Source organism: Budorcas taxicolor, chromosome 2 (assembly GCF_023091745.1).
Source record: "Budorcas taxicolor isolate Tak-1 chromosome 2, Takin1.1, whole genome shotgun sequence".
NCBI classification, from domain to species: domain Eukaryota; kingdom Metazoa; phylum Chordata; class Mammalia; order Artiodactyla; family Bovidae; genus Budorcas; species Budorcas taxicolor.
The window spans coordinates 8,101,229-8,119,974 of NC_068911.1; the positions used below are offsets into that span (position 1 = coordinate 8,101,229).

At 45.6% G+C, this 18,746-nt stretch overlaps 1 protein-coding gene across 1 annotated transcript in view; it reads left to right on the plus strand.

Moving 5' to 3' along the window:
* CUX1 (cut like homeobox 1) overlaps window positions 1-18,746 on the plus strand; it is a 324,659-nt gene that overhangs the window by 153,417 nt on the left and 152,496 nt on the right. Inside the window, exon 3 of the mRNA XM_052662088.1 lies at window positions 8,878-8,925. Within this exon, the coding sequence (XP_052518048.1) occupies window positions 8,878-8,925 (48 nt within the window). The remainder of the gene's footprint in view (window positions 1-8,877; window positions 8,926-18,746) is intronic.

The following is an 18,746-nucleotide window of genomic DNA, read 5'->3' on the forward strand; positions in this document are numbered from 1 at the left end:
ACAACTGAGATCGAAGACCCCTTGTGCAACAACTAAAACCCAGCACACCAAATAAATAAATAAATATTTTTTAAGCTAAAAAAAGTCATCCAGATATCTATCTAGACTTGGTTCTCACTCAGACTAGGAGGTAAGCCCCAGGAGGACAGGGACCACAACCAGCTCATTCACGGCACGGAGTAAATGCTCAGATAGGTTTGTAATAGATTATGTGCATAATATGTAGTTCTTCTCTTTGACAAACTCAAAAACTATTGATGTTCAGATCCATAAACAAATCTCAGCAGTATTTTTAAAGTTCTAAATGAAACGTAAGGTTTAGAAACAAGCATTTATGCAGAAAGCAACCTGGAAGAATATTTTGAAATCAGGCCAGTCAGATGTAATTGGAGAATCAGAGGGACCTGAGGTGGCCTCCTTCTGGGCCCCACCTCTGAACCCCTGGCCACCAAAAATCCCGCAGGAAGTCCCTGCGCCACCGACAGGCACGATGCCAGCCCAGGCCAGGAGAGCCAGATGCCGCAAGATGCAGGGGAGGGCCCAGAAGCGCCTGGCTGTCCCAGCTGCTGCACGGGACTCAGCCAGTCATCCGTGGGTCCGCAGCCCTGACCTCTGCACGAGGAGCCATTCTCCGCTCTCAGACTAAAAACCTTAAAGCTGCCATTTCCAGACATCTTGATCTCTTAATACTAAGGATTCCCAGAGAGCTTTTGTGTCTGTGTGCATATTGACCAGTAGTGACCATGTTAGAGATTCAAAAAAGACCTGTTTAAAGCCCAGGACGTCACACGCGCACATGCCATCTCTTTAGGGTGATGACCTCACCTGGCACGCAGTGTCTGGAGAACTCCACCATTCATCTCTCTGAGAATGACGCTGGAAAAGGAAAACGGCAAAAATAGTTTTTACCTCATGCACCCCTGGAAGAGTCTGAAGGAGAAGCCAGGAGTCCCAGACCCCACTCTTAGGAGTGTTCAGGCTCTGCTGTATCGCTGAGCTGAGACCACGTGCTGCCTTCAAACCAGCACCTCCGTGTATCTCAAATCTGTGTCCTAAGCACCGTCCTCAGCCTCCGTCACGTTTGGGCCAGGTTCAGGCATCACCGATCTGATAAACCTGCCCCTGTTCATCATCCAACGAGTTCCCCCACCACTTGCTGTCGCCGAGGAGCTCAGGGATCCTCCCCTCCGCCTGGCTCCTTGGGTCTCCCTCCATCCTCTGCCCGTGGGTGCCCTCAGCTGGCCCTCGCCGCTTGTGCCAGGAGCCCTCCACTCAAGCCGTGCACAAGCTCCCCTCCACTCAGCCCCACACAGCTAGGCCTTCCCATTACACAGTTTTATTAGGCACTGTGCTGAAGGCACATCCATCAGTATTAGAGCTTTTCTGCCAAGATACAGAACATGTTTTAAATGGAGCAAAGAAATTTAAATGGGAAGAAATTATAGCATGAGTGAGTTTATCCCTTTCAAGATAATCTTATTTAATAACCAAAAACTCACAAAGATGTGCATTCTATCCAGCTACAAAGGCAGCGTGGCAGGTTATATATTGTGGTAATTACATGTTTGGGGTTTCATTCCTGCTTTAGACTCGATTTCTATTATCTCAGAAAAATCAACCATTGTAGAAAAGGACTATTCATTTATTTCATTGCTGGGTGGCCCATACACTGTAAAAATAGGTCAAGAACAGTAATCTAAATTGACTGCTGATAAATAATTAAAGCTAATGGAATTTTCTCAAATCTGTGAACTAAAATCTTCGAGAAATTGCCAGGACATACCGTCTGCTGTTGTATAGAAAGATATTTTTTATTTAACACTTCAGTTTAAATGCCATTTAAAATTACTCTCTTCTATCACAAAGACTGGAAGGAGCCTGTGTACATCTATAGAAGTAACCAGAAGTAGGGTGCTCCATTGAGAGCCCCATGACTCATCTTCGGATGATGAGATGGGAAGCGAAGGTTTCAGGATCCTGGAACAAAGAGAAACTTCTCTTTTCACTGAACTGCATCTTACAATGAGTTCTACAGTCTGTGGGTCACACAATATATATGGTCTTGCTTGAATAGCTCCATACCTGGCATGTGCTCCTGTGTACATGATAAAGGGAGAATTCAGCCATCTTCAGTGACACAAGTACCAAGAACTATCTTTCTTTTGTAGATAATTGTGATTCTCTCATTGGTGCCAAGACTTTATAAAAATACACTTGACGAGTATGCCGAGAGATTATTTTTGAAAGAGATGGCTTATCAATAAAGCAGATTGTTATATTACAGTCAATAAGAAAAGCCCTAAACATGACACACTGGTGGGTTCTCCTTTATTAACAAGGACTGTTCAGCCGTCAGCAGGGTATTTTAGAATCCCAAGGACATCAGAGTGAAGAGTCAGTAGCCACATGCTTTTAAACAATATGTCTTCAGCGTTTTGGATTTAAGTTGTAGAAAGAGGGTCATTTTCTCCTTTCAGTTGAATTAAATGTTTTGGTTGAAAAAAAATCACCTATTTACTACTACCACTTTTTAGCAAAGTTGCAGTTGTTAAACTGCACTACCTATAGCTAATAGTGTATTTACAATGTTTTAATGTATTTATTAATGATGGATCCTATTTCTGAAATTAAACTTTTTTGCATTTCTCTTTATGAAAACACCATGTATGGAAATTTCTTGATTTAAAAAGAAACTACCCCATTCAAACAGTCCCATCTGGCATCTCTATAATCTGTATATTTAGTGTCTAGAATCTGACTCTTTGTATTTCACATTGTAAAGCTCTTTAGAACCTTTATTCTGGGGTAGCCAAGGTTGCCGGAAGACACAGTGGGTATTGTCCCATGGCCATTAGGAGGGTCCCATTCCTCCTTTCTTCTTCTCTAGAACTTTGTTCCAATACGACTGAGGTCTTTTTCAGTGCTCCTCATATACAATGCAAGTCATGGGAGCAGATGGCGTTAGAGACACTGGTGGTGACTTGGAGCAACACTATCTGTCCCAAACGGGAGAGAAACAAGGGATGGTGGAGAGAGGACTCTGGGCAGGAAGGCTCTGTTGAGGTTTGTCAGACAGCAGAGGGGAGAGTAGCGCTTGGTCCAGAGTAGCCTGTGGGAAGGGGATGAGCTGAGCCCTCAGATACCTGCAGGGCTCCATCTCCAGGCCCCCAAGAGGAAAGCTCATCCATCTGTACTCCCTTGGTTGACCCAGGGCTGTGGGAAACTGCTTCTCCGACCTCCCACTAAAAAAACGCATTATTAAGCAAGTCCATGCAATTGCCTTGAATCTGATTTTTTTTTTTTTTTTGAGTGAATTATTTACCAACAGACTGCTTCTAGTAATGATGTTATTTGTGCTCAGGACAGCTTCCCTCTGAACATCAGCATTCCATCTGGGAGAGAGAGAGTGGCCTTGGGAGGAGGAGCCATGTAGCCAGGACACCACAGGTCTCCTACCTGGGGCAGGAGATTGGACCAGACAACCCCAGATTTCCAGGTTAACCTGATGAAGTATACAATTATTTAGCTGCTTGGCTGTATTATAACTTAAGAGCGACAGTCCCTCACCCCTCATTTCCCTCATTTCCTCTCTGTCTATTCTTTGTGATCGGTCAGTTGAAGGCGTCCAAAGAGTGAAATATGGTGCCTTGAAAAGCTTTCATATTTCAGACGTACGTGAGAAAAGGTGAAGAATGCATTGAACCCACCCTCCATCTATAATAATCATCCACTCAACACACACTTATGTCATCCTTATGGTCCCACATTATCCGCCCCCCCATTGAATCATTTTGAAACAAAAATCTTATTTCATCCATAAACATTTTGGTATGTATCTCTAAAAGACAACAGCCCTTTAAAAAAAAAACAGCTGCACTAACTAAAATGTAGACCATGTCAATTAAAAATAAACAACTCGGGATCTATTTTAACTTCAGTTAATCTTGTGATCATCTCTTATCAGTTTTATAATGCATACACTTTAACACATTTCACCATGTTCAAATGAGTGAGGATGCAAATCAATGACATCACAGTTGAATAAGCAGCATTTTTTCTCTTTCTGCGGTATAACAGAACCTCTTACATTTGACAGTACCAAGGTTAGTGAAAATAAGCTATATTATACAATGATTTTCTTTGAATAAACACCTAAAACACTTTCAAGTCAGAATTTCCTTACTTTGAAACCTGAGTAATGAGGAGGGATTAGTGAACTCATCTGGAGATATTTTCAGCCCTGGGTGGGTGTGTAGCGCAGAACCTCTTCATTGAGAAACACTTCCTAGGGTTTAAAATCCTGGCTAGGCTTATATTTTCTTGGGCTCCAAAATCACTGTGGACGGTGACTGCAGCCATGAAATTAAAAGACGCTTGCTCCTTGGAAGAAAAGCTATGACAAACCTAGACAGCGTATTAAAAAGCAGAGATATCACTTTGCTGACAAAGGTCCATATAGTCAAAACTATGGTTTTTCAAGTTGTCATATACAGATGTGAGAATTGGACTATAAAGAATTGATGAAGAATTGATGCTTTCTAATTGTGGTGCTGGAGAAGACTCTCGAGAGTGCCTTGGACTGCAAGGAGAAAAACCAATCAGTCCTAAAGGAAATCAACCCTGAATATTCATTGGAAGGACTGATGCTGAAGCTGAAGCTCCAGTACTTTGGCCACCTGATATGAAGAGCCAACTCACTGAAAAAAACTCGATGCTAGGAAAGATTGAGGGCAGGAGAAGGGGGCAACAGAGATTGAAACAGTTGGATGGCATCATTGACTCACTGGAATGAGTTTGCGCAAACTCCAGGAGATAGTGAAGGACAGGAACCCTGGCATGCTGTAGTGCGTGGGGTCACAAAGTTAGGCACGACTGAGTGACTGAGCACCAGCAAACAACAGGCTTATGTTTTTGCCTGGCCCTTGTCAACTGTTAAACTCCTTTCCCTACCTGGATGCAGTGCAGGAAATGTGAGCCAAAACCCCAGAAACAGAAAAGGCTGAGGGCTACCCCGGGCTGAGGTGGTTCTGAAACAGAAGCCAGAGGGATGCAGCCACTTCTGAGGATGCTGCTGGTTCCCTAGCGGCTGCTGTACCCACACCAGGTCAGGTAGCTGGCAACCACAGGGGAGCCAGAGAAGGGGCCCTGTAACACCTATCCTCCACTCTGTTCCTGGTGCTCTTGGGGAAACCCTGTTGTCACCACAGGAGGCAGGACCCCACTTCTGGTCCATGCCACTGAGCACAGGGTGTCACTGAGACAGCAGCTGGATGGTTCAGAGCCTTCAACATAGGCAGAGTCGCTCAAGAGAAAACACACCTGAGTTACAGAGAAGCAAAGGGGAAAGGGCGTTGTAAAATTGAGAAAAACATCCTGGAAAATCTGGAGTTTCGAATCTTCAGGAACTGGAGATCGTTTATGACTTGGATGATGCATTTGTGATTCACAGCCTCCTTTTGTTTACACGCGAGTCCTGGCTGTTCCCTTTCATCTGCTGTTCTTTCAAAGCTAAACAGCTTTGTCCTGGCACCATTCTTTGCAAGACTCAGAGGTCGGCCCCGGGGTAGCCCCCAGCTGAATCCACAGTGTGAGGATTCTGTGACACTGGCCCTGGCATCGCGTGTCAGTGTGGACAGGAGAAGTGTGATGCAAGCTGGGAGTGCCAGGCCCCAGAGAGGGAAGAGAGCCTCCCAGAGACCACTCAAGTGCTCAGAATGGGCAGAAAGTCAAAGATTCAGACCATCTGGATTCAGGGACTGTGTGTCTTGTGTCTCTCGCTGACACCTCACAGGTGTGACTGAAAGCTGCGTGGCGATTTCGTCATTTTATTTCTGTTTTGCTTTTAAGTCAGACCGGTTTCTCCAGCGATAGTCATTAGATAGAAAATTCCTCAATGGCATTTTGCTGTTCAGTTTTCTGATCTAAAAAAAAACAGAACTGTGAATCAGTGGTTTGAAGAATAATGAAAATCCTTTTCACATAGAAGCATCTCTTGATAAACATCACTTACTATTTGCAACATGCTCAGGGGAGAGAAGGTTGCAACGCAGTTCTCTGGCTTTGCCAACAGACATCCGATATTAATAATCTCGAGGGCATTGCTCTCTGCGTGTTAAGATGTTTGCTGCTTTCTGTTCAATAAATGATGCAGAACTAAAGAAAATTTGAAACAGTGCTGAAAAACTGTCGCAGAATTAAGTGTCATGAGGCTAAAAACTTTGGGGACCTTCTATTAATTCCCTAATTCTCTTTCATGCCAGTGTGCTGTTGATCGGCCTGGACCCCTTTTTCTTCAGTTTGTGGTGGCAGAGAAGGGCATGTGGCTGCCTGTGATGACCAGGGGTGACAGAGCCTGTAGTTTCTGGTGCCGTCCAGACAGTAAAGTCCACCCTGTGCTCAAAGGACAGTGCATCACGTCATGTCCTCATTAACCCGTGACACAGCCGCCCATGGATCAGAAGTCAACATCCTGGGTTCTGGGTCCTTAGTTTGGTCCTAAACCAGGTGATATTTGGAGGTAGCTGTGTTGGTTAAGGAATTTCTCAGACTGCCTCCCCCCTTGGCAAAAAAAAAAAAAAAAAATGGGAATAGGTGATTATTTTTTTAGCTGGTGACTCGAAATACATCACTTTGTGTGTATATGGTTGTGAATATTTAGTGCCTTTTTTTTTTTTTTGTCCTCTACTGTATTCAGATAGATGTGTGTGCTTGAGTACAAACACATGCAGCTTTAGTATCTTTAACAGTTTGTTTTAGCAGGTCTGTCAGGAGACACTAATATGCCCAAAGACATGATTTCTGAAATATATGGGCTGGTTAAGACCAGGGGCAACAGAGAGCAGTTTAGTTTATTTACTATCGTTATGAGCAGCATGACTCTTTCACCTGCCGTGCTGGAGTCCTCTGAAAACACTTCTGCCATCTCCTGAGCTTCTCAAGGCTGGTGTTCCCTGTAGGCTGGCCGCCTGTGCAGGCTGGCAGGGCTTGGGGCAGTCCTGGCACAAGCCTCGTAAGAAACACTGTAGGCTGAGCACCAGGGCTCCTGGTACCTGTACCCAAAGCCGCCCTCCACCCCCAGGAGCTCTCCGTCCTCCTCTCTACAGAGGGTCTCAAATGCCTTGGCACCACCAGCTCTCACAGGCCATGACCCCATCCAGCCTCACCATTTCCTCTCCGAGTCTGGGCCTTTTCGTTACAAGCCTTCTGAATGGTCCATGTGTACCTACACCCCACCCCCTCACTGTGTTGCTTTCCAGGTGGCCTCCGGCTGCCATACCTGTACCACACCCAGCCAAGGTGATTCCTTTATTAGTCTCCATGTGGGCCCCTGGAGAGAGCTCTGGGTTCACATCCTGACTCTTCCCCAGTGTGCAACCTTGGATACGCCTCTCTCCCCTTCTGAGCCTCAGGCATCCCCACCCATGACATGTGGGTACCAGTCCCTTTGGTTGGCAGAGTGACTGTGGAAACCAATGAATGCCCTGTATCTGAAGCCCCTCACTAACGTAGGCTCTCTCCAAGTGGTAACTCGTTAACCTCCACCTGCAACCCCCTTCCCTGTGGGGCTCCCCAAACCCCATCCCCCTCCTTCCTCCCCGCACAGTCCCTGCAGCCTCTCCCTCACACCCGCATCACCCTCAGCCCCCTGCAGGTCAGTTTCCAGCCCAAGACTCCACTCAGCTGCGCTCAGCACTATCTGGACATTCCACCGAGTGGTGTTCTCAGGCCTGGTGTCTGTGACAAGATTCAATACAAATACCTCTTCCCTCTTGATACAACCTCCTCTCGATCTGTGTTCTCCTGATTCTCCTACTTCTGATTCTTGATCTTCACCTCTCCCTCTGGCTGTCGGGGAGCGAGGGGTCCACCAACCTTGACCCTCCACCTCCCGCCACCAGGGCAAGCCCCAATCAGCTCATGCAAGTGCATCCCTCAGCCCCCAGCTGCCTGATGTGGTGGCCACTGGCCACACTTGGCCACAAGGGCCCACCTGAAATGCTGCTGGTCGAAATGGAGATGTGGGCGGGAATGCACCCCAGGTTTCAAAGACTTAATATCAACAAAGGATGTAAACTATCTTGTTAATGATTTTTGTATTGATTACATAGGAAATGATACTATCTTGGATATATTGGGTGAAGTGAAACTGAAATTGATTTCATCTGTGTCTTTTTGCGTTTTGAACGTGGCTGTAGAATGTCTTAAGTCACACAGGTAGCTGGCACTCTGTCGGTGTTGGCAGCACTGGCCTGGGAGGCGGAGCCCAGCCTCAGAGGCTCACGTCTGTCTCCCATGAATAGTGCTCGGAAATAGCAGCTGAAATGCAGGATGGTGACCCAGGTCCATTTCAGATACAAACAAATCAAAGCTACATTATAATATCCTATTTTGTTCTAAGCAAATTATCTTAGGCTGACACTAGCAAAAACTTGTGTCAAAATGAGGTGTATCTAACCAGAACTCAGAGGAAATAAATCCTAGTTGTATTCTTAAGTGAGTTCTCTCTCTTTTAAAAAATTTATTTGGCCGCACCAGGCCTTAGTTGCAGCATGCAACGGTCGCTCATTGCCGCACTGGAACTCTTAGTTGCAGCATGTGGGATCTAATTCCTTGATCAGGGATTGAACCCAAGTGCCCTGCATTAAGAGCACAAAATCTTAGCCACTGGACCACCAGGGAAGTCCTGAGTGAGTTCTTCTAAGCTAAGGGGCACGGTTGGCGTGATTTGTGTTGTAGGAGGGAGGTGATGATCCAGGAGAGGCATCAGGATTGCTTTATGTAACAGAAAACAGCACTGACCTCTTAGGAGACCTTAACGAATGTTTCCCTTCTCTTTTCTCCTCCAATGGCTCTTCCTGACCCACCTTCTCGCCCCAGGATTTGCGCAAGCAGGTAGCACCGCTGCTGAAGAGCTTCCAAGGCGAGGTAAGCGTTTGGGTTTCTTTTACATCCCCTGTTAGAGCCACCTTCCCATTCATCACGCTTTCTTCCTATTCTCATCACGTAAGCGCCACTGGCACAAGGTGCTTACTCAGAGGCAGCCTCCCCAGCCGCACCAACCCATCATCCTCAAAGTGATGTTTCCACTGAGTCCGCCATTAAAGCCCACGTGGGAGGGGAGGGCGGGGTTCAGGATGTCAGAAGGGGAAGCGGAATCTGGGGGGCAGCAGCTGGCATGTCACACATCCCCCAGCGGAGTGGGCTTGTTCCCACCCCAGCCTCGGAGCTCACAGGTCTCCTGAGCTGTTCTGAGGCTCCCACCCCAAGGCTTCCTGTGCAGAAGGACATGCTGCGTCAGTCTGGTGCCATGGTGCACAGCCCCGGCGGGGGGAAGAGGAACTTCACAGGCAGAAGCCACAAGGGATGGTTTGGGGCTTGGTAAAAGGAACGTTTTCTAAAGAATCCTTCCAGAGAAGGGTCAGCAAGGTGGCAGGTGGGCGGCCGGTCACCTGAGACCTGTGCACCCTGAATGCTGCTCATGCACCAAGGAGGCAGGTGGTCCAAGTGGGTGACACGGCAGCTCCGCCTCCACTCTCTGTGTGGACACTCGGTGAATTTCAGAAAACCAGAAATGGTGTTCATGTGGGGGAATTATTCCCTCTCTGCCCCTCCAGTGGGAATGATAGTATTGTAATATTTGTGAGGACAGTTCCCAACCTTTTGGCACCAGGGACCAGTTTCACGGATGACAATTTTTCCATGGACCAGGATGGGGGAGATGGTTTCACAATAATTCAATCAAATTATATTTATTGTGGCTTTATTATTATTACATCACCTCCACCTCAGATCATCAGGCATTAGATCCTGGAGGTTGGGGACCCCTGCTCTAAAGAACCCATGCTGATGGGATCTCAGAAATCTTGTGTTGCTGCAACTTCCCAACTCTCAGAGAGCCTGGGGAAGGGGCAGGATGTGGGGAGGTGAGGGGGCGAGTTCAGGAGAGATGGGAGGCTGGGGAGCAGGAGACCAGGGCTGCTACTGGGAAGACTCTTCAGCACTCAGGTGACAGCAGAGGCTGCAGAGGAGATTGCAGGACAGCAGGGGACACATGTGGGAGCAGCAGCCACACTGCAGCTGTGGCGGCTGCAGATCTGAGAGCCAGGCAGACGGGCTCCTCTCCCTGTTGATAACTTCCTGCTGCAGGAAGCCGCCCCCCACCCCCGCCCCCGCCCCGTGCTTGGCTCCATGAGACACAGAAGGACATCAGTAGCCCAGGTCTTGGAAGGACTTGAATTGCCCTTCCCTCAGAATTATATCTCCACACCCTCGTTCTCAGTAAAGCCGTCACCTTACGCCTGCCCACATGTGACCTGATTTCTGCTTCTACCTGTTGAGCAGCTTTGGTGAGACCCATGGGCTTAGTGTTTCTCTGGCTGAAATAGCTCCGGGTGCTCTTTCTGTTGTCTGCTTGCATTTCCTTCCTTTCTGAACAATTTCCAATCTACACACAAGTATTAGTAGAAAGGCTGGGGATAATGAACAGCCGAGCCCTCTTTACCCAGGCTCCTCACCTGTGAACGTCATGCCATGCTTGCGCCCCTCCACCACACCCCGCCCCCCGCTCCCCACCTTGTGCTCAGCGTTTGAAAGGGAATTGCAGAGAGTGGAGGCGGTTATGCCCTTAGCTGCATGGGCATCTCCTAAATCCAAGGGCATTTCAAATGATACTGAGTTTCTGTAACTGTCATACTTTAACCCTGTATATCACAGCTGGGAAAATAACATGAATTTCATAATATCTAATGTTCTACCCAAAATCATTTTTCCCCAGTTGCCCCCAAAATATCTTTTATAACTGCTCTGCATTACATTTAGGGGGTATTTGCATTTCTGTTTTAATATAGACACTCTCTCCATGCCCTCATCTTTGTTATTGACTTTTTTTTTTTTTTAAAGAATCTAAGCCAGTTGTGTAGATTATCCCAGATTTTGATGAGGCGACGGATTTAGTTCTGGCAGTATAAATTACATTTAAAACGTCTGTGAGACATCTAGGCTTCCTATTTGCCTGATTTTTTTTTAAGGCTATTTGAAAAGTAAATATTTTTATAACACCCTTAATATCTACCAAGCCTCTGCTAATTGCTATATTTATATTAAACAATGTGTGCTTTCTAATAAGCTGATTTGAGTGGAGGGAGCTAAATCCTGCTTGTTTCTGAGCTTGCATAGGAGCAAGTAACTGCACGTGGGGACCACTCACGCAGACGGGGCCAGAGGCAGCGTGTCCTAGTGCTTAGATGGGCAAGATCCATTGGTATTTAAAAAACCACTTTCTCTGGTAACTACAGGCTTGTTCTCATACCCATCACTCTAGGGTCTGCTGCTACAAGTTTATTTATCAGATATATTCTTAGAGTTCATCCCGAGGTGTCTGAGCTCCCCCTGGAAGAAAGTACCGGGTTAGTGAAACGTGATCTTTGCCTCAGAATTTGTATAGATAGCTTTCTTTCTTGAGATCCCCAGAAGAAAAAAGTAAAATAAAAAAAAAATGAAGTTTTCCAACAGTGTGAAATTCACAGAGGCCTTGAGAGTTCCGGCGAGAACACTCCCTTTATTGTGTCATGGGAAATGCTAGCCTGGCCAGGGGGCTGCTTACACCCTTAGGTGTTTGTTCTCCTGTAAACCCAGACACCCTCCTTCCTGTGGTTTGTGGGACCCGCGTGACTCAGTAACTGCTCACCTTTCTAGAGTCCACTTACCTCTTCACTCCTGTCTCAGGATCAACGGCCGTCCCACATCTCCACCAGGCCCAGGCCCTCACTGACAGCCCCTGAGCCTTTGCACAGCTGACTTGCTTCTCAAAACGCTCTGCATTTACCCTCTTTACCCAGCTTGCTTTCTCAAGGAGAGTCTTCCCTGAGCCCTAGAAGACAGGCCAGGTCCCCCCTTGCCATGGGCTCCGAGCTTGTCTTCATGCCAGAGACCCACCTGCCATCTGTATCGGTTCCCTTCTCGTCTGTATAATGTGTGAAGGCAGCTGCTGTGTGCTGTCCTGTCCATCAGCCATTGTGTCCCCAGCAGCAACTGAGAACCAAAAAGTATTTGGCCTCTCAGAGTGGTTACTGATAAGCTATGGAACAGCCAGGTTTCCTTGGAGGCAGTTTTAAAAGCACTTCGCCTCTGTCCTTTCTCCAGGATCTATTGCTGTTCATAAGGTGAGAGTGACCCCGGAAGGCACGCTTGAGAAATACCTTTAGAAGAAACTAGTAAATAATGATTTGTTAACCTTGATGGAAATGTTTGGGATCATATAGTCATAATGGTTATTCATAGTTGTTATAACAGAGTCATCAAGTTTAACTCATACTGAAATTGTAGTTATTTATGGCTTTACCTAAATTTTGTGGCTTCCCTGGTGGCTCAGTGGTAAAGAATCTGCCTGCAATGCAGGAGACTCGTGTTCAATCCCTGAACCGGTTGGGAAGATCCCCTGGAGGAGGGCATGGCAACCCACCCCAGTACTCTTGCTTGGAGAATTCCGTGGACAGATGAGCCTGGTGATTTACAGTCCATAGGGCCACACAGAGTCAGACATGACTAAAAGCGACTCGGCAGCGGCAGCAGCATACCTAAATGTGGGGCTTCCTTGGTGGCTCAGACAGTAAAGAATCTGTCTGCACTGCAGGAAACCCAGGTTTGATCCCTGGGTCAGGAAGATCCCCTGGAGGAGGGAACGACTACCCACTCTGGTATTCTTGCTTGGGAAATCCCATGGTCAGAGAAGCCTGGCAGACTACAGTCCATGGAGTTGCAAAGAGTTGGACACAGCTGAGCAACTAACACTTTCACTTTAATACCTAAATTTGTGTTTCATAAGCCCGGCTGGGCAGGGGCGGGGATAGTGGTATCAGTCCAGTTTAAGGCTTAGTTTAGTCCAGTAATTCAGATAGTCCCTTCAGTGAAGTGATGTTCACACTCTAAGAAAATGCTAAGTCTTCCAAATGGTCGGCCCCGGCTCCTTGCTCCTCTCCCTTAGAAGGGTCTTCATACAGAGGTCTGGGGATGAGGAACTGGCTCAAAGCCCTACTCCTCTTGGCTGTAGGGGAGCTAGATACTTAACCCGTGTCCTCAGGGAGGAAACTCCACTTAAGAACTAACTTAGTTGCTTATACTAGAGGGGAAATAAAAGACTAAAAATGCATGTGCTTAGCATCCAGCTTAAAAAGTTATAAAAATGCAATAGAATAAACTCAAAGAAAAGTGGAAGAATGAAATTTTAAAATATAATTAACAATATTATATAAATTAAAATGGACTTCGCTGGTGGCTCAGCTAGTAAAGAATCCGCCTGCAATGCGGGAGACCTGGGTTTGATCCCTGGGTTGGTTGGGAAAATCCCCTGGAGAAGAGAAAGGCTACCCACTCCAGTATTCTGACCTGGAGAGTTCCCTGGACCGTATAGTCCATGGGGTAGCTAAGAGTTGGACACGACTGAGCAACTTTCACTTTACAAATTAAATGAATGAAAAATAAAAAGACCCAAGAGAGAAGCAGCCCAAATGTTGATTTTTTGAAACAAACTACTACCAGAAACAAACCACCTTCCTAAATCAAGGAAAAAAACCAGTAAGTAATAAAAACAGGATAACTTCTCAGCTGCAGCACAGAGAGATTAAAGAGAAGATAAGGGAATATTATGATCTGTCTTATGCCAATAAATTTAAAAACCTAGACAAAATGGACAAATTTCTAGAATACTGTGATGTACCAAAGTTGATTAAAAAAGTAGAAACCCAAATAGCCTTGTAACTTGCAGAAATATTCCCACAAAGCCTGGACAGTTTTATGGGAGAATCCTATCAACCATTCATAGAACTGTTCTGTTCTTTTACAAAATAGGAAAACTTCTTTTCCTTCAGAAAATAGAAAAAGAAAACACTTCCTAACTCACTTTATGAATCTAGCGTAGTAGCCCTTCATACCAAAACCAGACAAGAACAGTGTGAGAAAGGAAAAATTAAAGCTAGCCTTATTTATGAGTAGATACACAGAAGTCTTTAAAAAGGTACTAGTAAGTTGACTCCATCAAGTTCCATGCATCCCAAGAATCTGTTTGGTTTAACAGAGTTATTGACAAGTTAACATCATTCGCAGATTAAAATGGAAAAATCTCAAGTATGACAGGAAAAGAATTTGGTGTACTTCGACATCCATTCATGATTAAAAGCAAACAAACCAACCTACCAGCAAAGCAGGAACAGAGAGGAAGTTCCTTAACCTGGGAAAAGGTATTTATCAAAAGCTACGTCAATCATCATACTCATTGATGTTAAAAACATTCCCTATAAAATCAGGAACAAGACAAAAATGCCTACTATTACCACTTTTATTTAACATTGTACTGGAAGTCTTAGCTAGCATGGAAGACAAGAAAAAGAAATAAGTACAAATATTGGATCAGAAGAAATAAAACTGTCATTTTTCAAGTGAGTCTCAATTATTTAACAAGGCTGCTAGATACAAAATCAATAGACAAAAGTAATTGCCTATCTGCATCAATAGCAAGCTGAAAAAGGATACTGTTGCAGATAGCAACGAAAAAGTAAAGGATACTTAGAAATAAATATAATAGTGCACAGGAACTCTTTCTGGAGAACAGTGTAACGTTCTTATTGAACAATATTAAGGAATATTTTAAATGTAGAGAGTTACGTTATTCAAGGATAGAAATTCCCACTATTATTAAAAACATTAAGGACTTCCCTGGTGGTTCAGTGGTTAAGACTTCACTCTAATGAAGGGGGTGTGGGTTTGATCTCTAGTTGGCAAGTTAAGATCCTACATGCCTCAGGGCCAAAAACACCAAAGCATAAAACAGAAGCGATATTGTAATAAATTCAATAAAGACTTTAAAAACGGTTCCACATCAAAAAATCTTAGGATTAAAAAAAGATCAATTTTCCCCACATTGACAATAGAGAGTCATAGTAGTCTTGATCAAAATTTCAACAGTATTTCTTATGAAACTTAAAAGCTGATTCCAGAATTTACATATGCAAGAGCAAATGGTCAATAATGGTAAACTGAAAGTCCGTCAGTCATGTCCGACTCTTTGAGACCCCCATGGACTATACAGTCCATGGAATTCTCCAGGCCAGAATACTGGAGTGGGTAGCCTTTCCCTTCTCTAGGGGATCTTCCCAACTCAGGGATCAAACCCAGGTCTCCCGCATTGCAGGTGGTTTCTTTACCAGCTTTGCCGTAATGGAAGCCCAAGAATACTGGAGTGGGTAGCTTACCCCTTCTCCAGGGGATCTTCCCAACCCAGGAATCGAACCGGGGTCTCCTGCATTGCAGGTGAATTCTTTACCAACTGAGCTATGAGGGAGGCCCAATAATGATGAAGATAATAGTAAAAAAGAATAAGACAGAGAATTTGCCCTACCATATTATCAGAGCTACAGTAATTGGCACTGCTGCTGCTGCTGCAAAGTTGCTTCAGTCGTGTCCGACTCTGTGCAACCCCATAGATGGCAGCCCACCAGGCTCCACCATCCCTGGGATTCTCCAGGCAAGAATACTGGAGTGGGTTGCCATTTCCTTCTCCAACGCATGAAAGTGAAAAGGGAAAGTGAAGTCGCTCAGTTGTGTCCGACTCTTAGTGACCCCATGGACTGTAGCCTACCAAGCTCCTCCGTCCATGGGATTTTCACAGGTACAGATAAATACACCCGTGGGACATAGTAAAGAAATCAGGAACTGACCTGTGCACATACGGAAGCCAAATATATTGCAGACATGGCACTGCAGATCAGTGAGGTAAGGGGGGGCTTTTCAATAAGTCTCCTTATTGAGGAGACTTACTGAAGGTCCTCTGACCTTTGGTTATCCTTATGGAATTAAATGAAATTGGATCCCTACCTCACATCATATGGAAACGCAAATTACAGATACAGACTTAAGGTAAAACTTTAAACCTTTTAGAAGAAAGTGTAGAATATGATGATTTGGGGCTATGGAGGATTTCTTACGCAGAAAACCATAAAGAAAAACATTGTTACATTCAACTATATTAAAATTTTAAAGTAAAACCTTCCTTTTTCTCCCCATGGAAAGATAGCCTAAATAAAGTGAAAGGTGAACCCCAGGCTGCTAGCTCAGTTTCATCCTTTTCGAACTAGGAAAGGGAAAAATGAAAATGAAGAATGAAAGACATTTTCATTATCTGTTGGAAACTTATCAGCACAAAGATTCAAACCTATCTGAACCTCTTTCATAATAAAAATCGAATGCCCCTGATGTGAATGTTGCCCCCTCAGGCCTACCGTGAACCAGTCCTATGGGGGGGTGTCCTTGGCCACAGCTCACAAACCAGGAGGAGATAGTTGCCACACACATAGTTGACAAAGGATTAGTATTCAGGAAAAAATATATATATATATTTAGTTTTACCCGTTAATAAGAAAAAGACACGAGATTTCCCTGGTGTTTGAGTGGTTAAGAATCCACCTGCCAATACAGGGGACACAGATTCAATCCCTGGTCTAGGGACTAGGGTCCTGCATGCTGGAGCTTTGAGGCCCAGGCACCGCAACTACTGAGCCTCCGCATTCTAGAGCCGGTGCTCAGCAACAAGAGAAGCCACCACAACTAGAGAGTAGTCCCCACTCACAGCAACCAGAGAAAGCTCTGGGTCAGCAAAGAAGAGCCCATGTGCCAAAAATAAATAAATAAAAATAAATTTTGACAAACAGGAAAAGGACGAACACGCCAACAGGAAAATGGACAAAACATGAACAGCACTCTCAGAAGAGAAAAGCATTCAGTCAATGCACCTATGAAGAGATGCTTAACCATATAATCAGGAAAATGCAAATTAAAATCATTTTGTTGTTGTTGTTCAGTCGCCAAGTCGTGTCCACCTCTTTGTGACCCCATGGACTGCGGCACGCATCAACTCTTTGTCGCATCAACTCTTCATCACCCCGCCTTCTTTATTGTCCAGCTTTCACATCTGTACATGACTACTGGGAAGACCATGCTGCTGCTAAGTTGCTTCAGTCGTGTCCGACTCTGTGCGACCCCATAGACAGCAGCCCACCAGGCTCCCCTGTCCCTGGGATTCTCCAGGCAAGAACACTGGAGTGGGTTGCCATTTCCTTCTCCAATGCATGAAAGTGAAAAGGGAAAGTGAAGTCGCTCAGTCGTGTGTGACTCTTAGCGACTCCATGGACTGCAGCCTACCAGGTTCCTCCGTCCATGGGATTTTCCAGGCAAGAGTATTGGAGTGGGCTGCCATTGCCTTCTCCCATGGACCTTTGTTGGCAAAGTGATGTCTTTGCTTTTTAACGCTGTCTAGGTTTGTCATAGCTTTCTTGCCAAGGAGCAATCGTCTTCTAATTTCGTGGCTGAAGTCACCATCCGCATTTAAATCATTTAAATGCACCTTATTCACATCTACCACGTTGGCCAAAATTCGAAAGTCCAGATAAGATCATAAATAGGTGTAACCCTTCTGAAAACCAGTCTGGTATCAGATTCTCCAGCTGAAGAAGTACATGTACTTTGAAACAACATTTCCACTCCCAGGTATAAATGGTATCCTCCGCCCTAAATAAATGTAAATACATGCCCCAGGAAACAAGTTCAGGGATGTTTGCAGATGGTAGACAAGTGGAAACAACCCGCTTTCCATCAGCAGCAGGAAGAGTAAGTAAAGAGTGTTGTCACACAGTGGAATACAACACAGCAGGGGAAAGTGAGTGAAACCTGAAACTGTGCAGTACTGAGCTGTTTAAGGATACAGTTTTATCATTACATAATAAAAGCGCAATGAAAAGGTTAAACAGGAAATCCAGAATGGAGTTTACTGCATGCAGGCCCAGAGGAGGTTTCCAGGGCTGTGGGAATGTCCTCACTTACAGGTGTCCATTTCGTTGTGTGTGATTTATGTATTCTTTTGTAAGGATGAACTACTTCTCTCCAAAATAAAGAACTGTGCTTACAAGGCCGTAGCTCCATAATTCTATTCTTGCATATCAGAAGCTGAATATTATTTTCTTCCACCACTTTGCATTTCTCTTCTATAATAAAGCACATTTGAGAGGATGTTCCAAATGGCATTTGTGGGACACTCACCCAGGCTTCATGATTCCAAGAAGTGGCTGCGCCCTTACCTTTCTTGTCGCTAAATCTCCAGCTTCCTGGGCGGCGCAGCGATACAGAACCCACCTGCCAAATGCAGGAGACGTAAGAGACATGGGTCCACACGTGGGCGGGGAAGATCCCCTGGAGGAGGGAATGGCAGCCCACTCCAGTATTCTTGCCTGGGAAATCCCACGGACAGAGGAGCCCGGTGGACTACAGTCCACGGGGTCACAAAGAGCTGGACACAACTGAGCAGCTGAGCACTGGATCTCCAAAGCTGTATCTGTCTTCTGTTCTGGCTCTCGCTGTGAGGGGGAGATGCCCCTTCCCATGGGCTTGGAGCCCAGCTCCTGCTTTCTCAGGAACTACAGTCCTGCAGGGACCCCTGGGCTGCACCTTCAGTCTCTGCGAGTTCCTGGATTGTCTCAGCAGTGTTCCTACAAGTGGTGGCACGTGACATCCTAGGAGGGAGGGAAGGAGGGAGAAAGGGGGACTCCTTTTTCCCCCAGCCCTCTCAGCCAGGCTTCTCTAGAGAGCCGTCCATTCTGGGCACCCACCCACCCGGTCTGGCCTCTGCCCCGCTCTCCCTTGGCCTTTTTAGTCCTCAGCTCACTTCCCCCAGTGACATTCAGCCCACCTGACCCCTCTTGAAA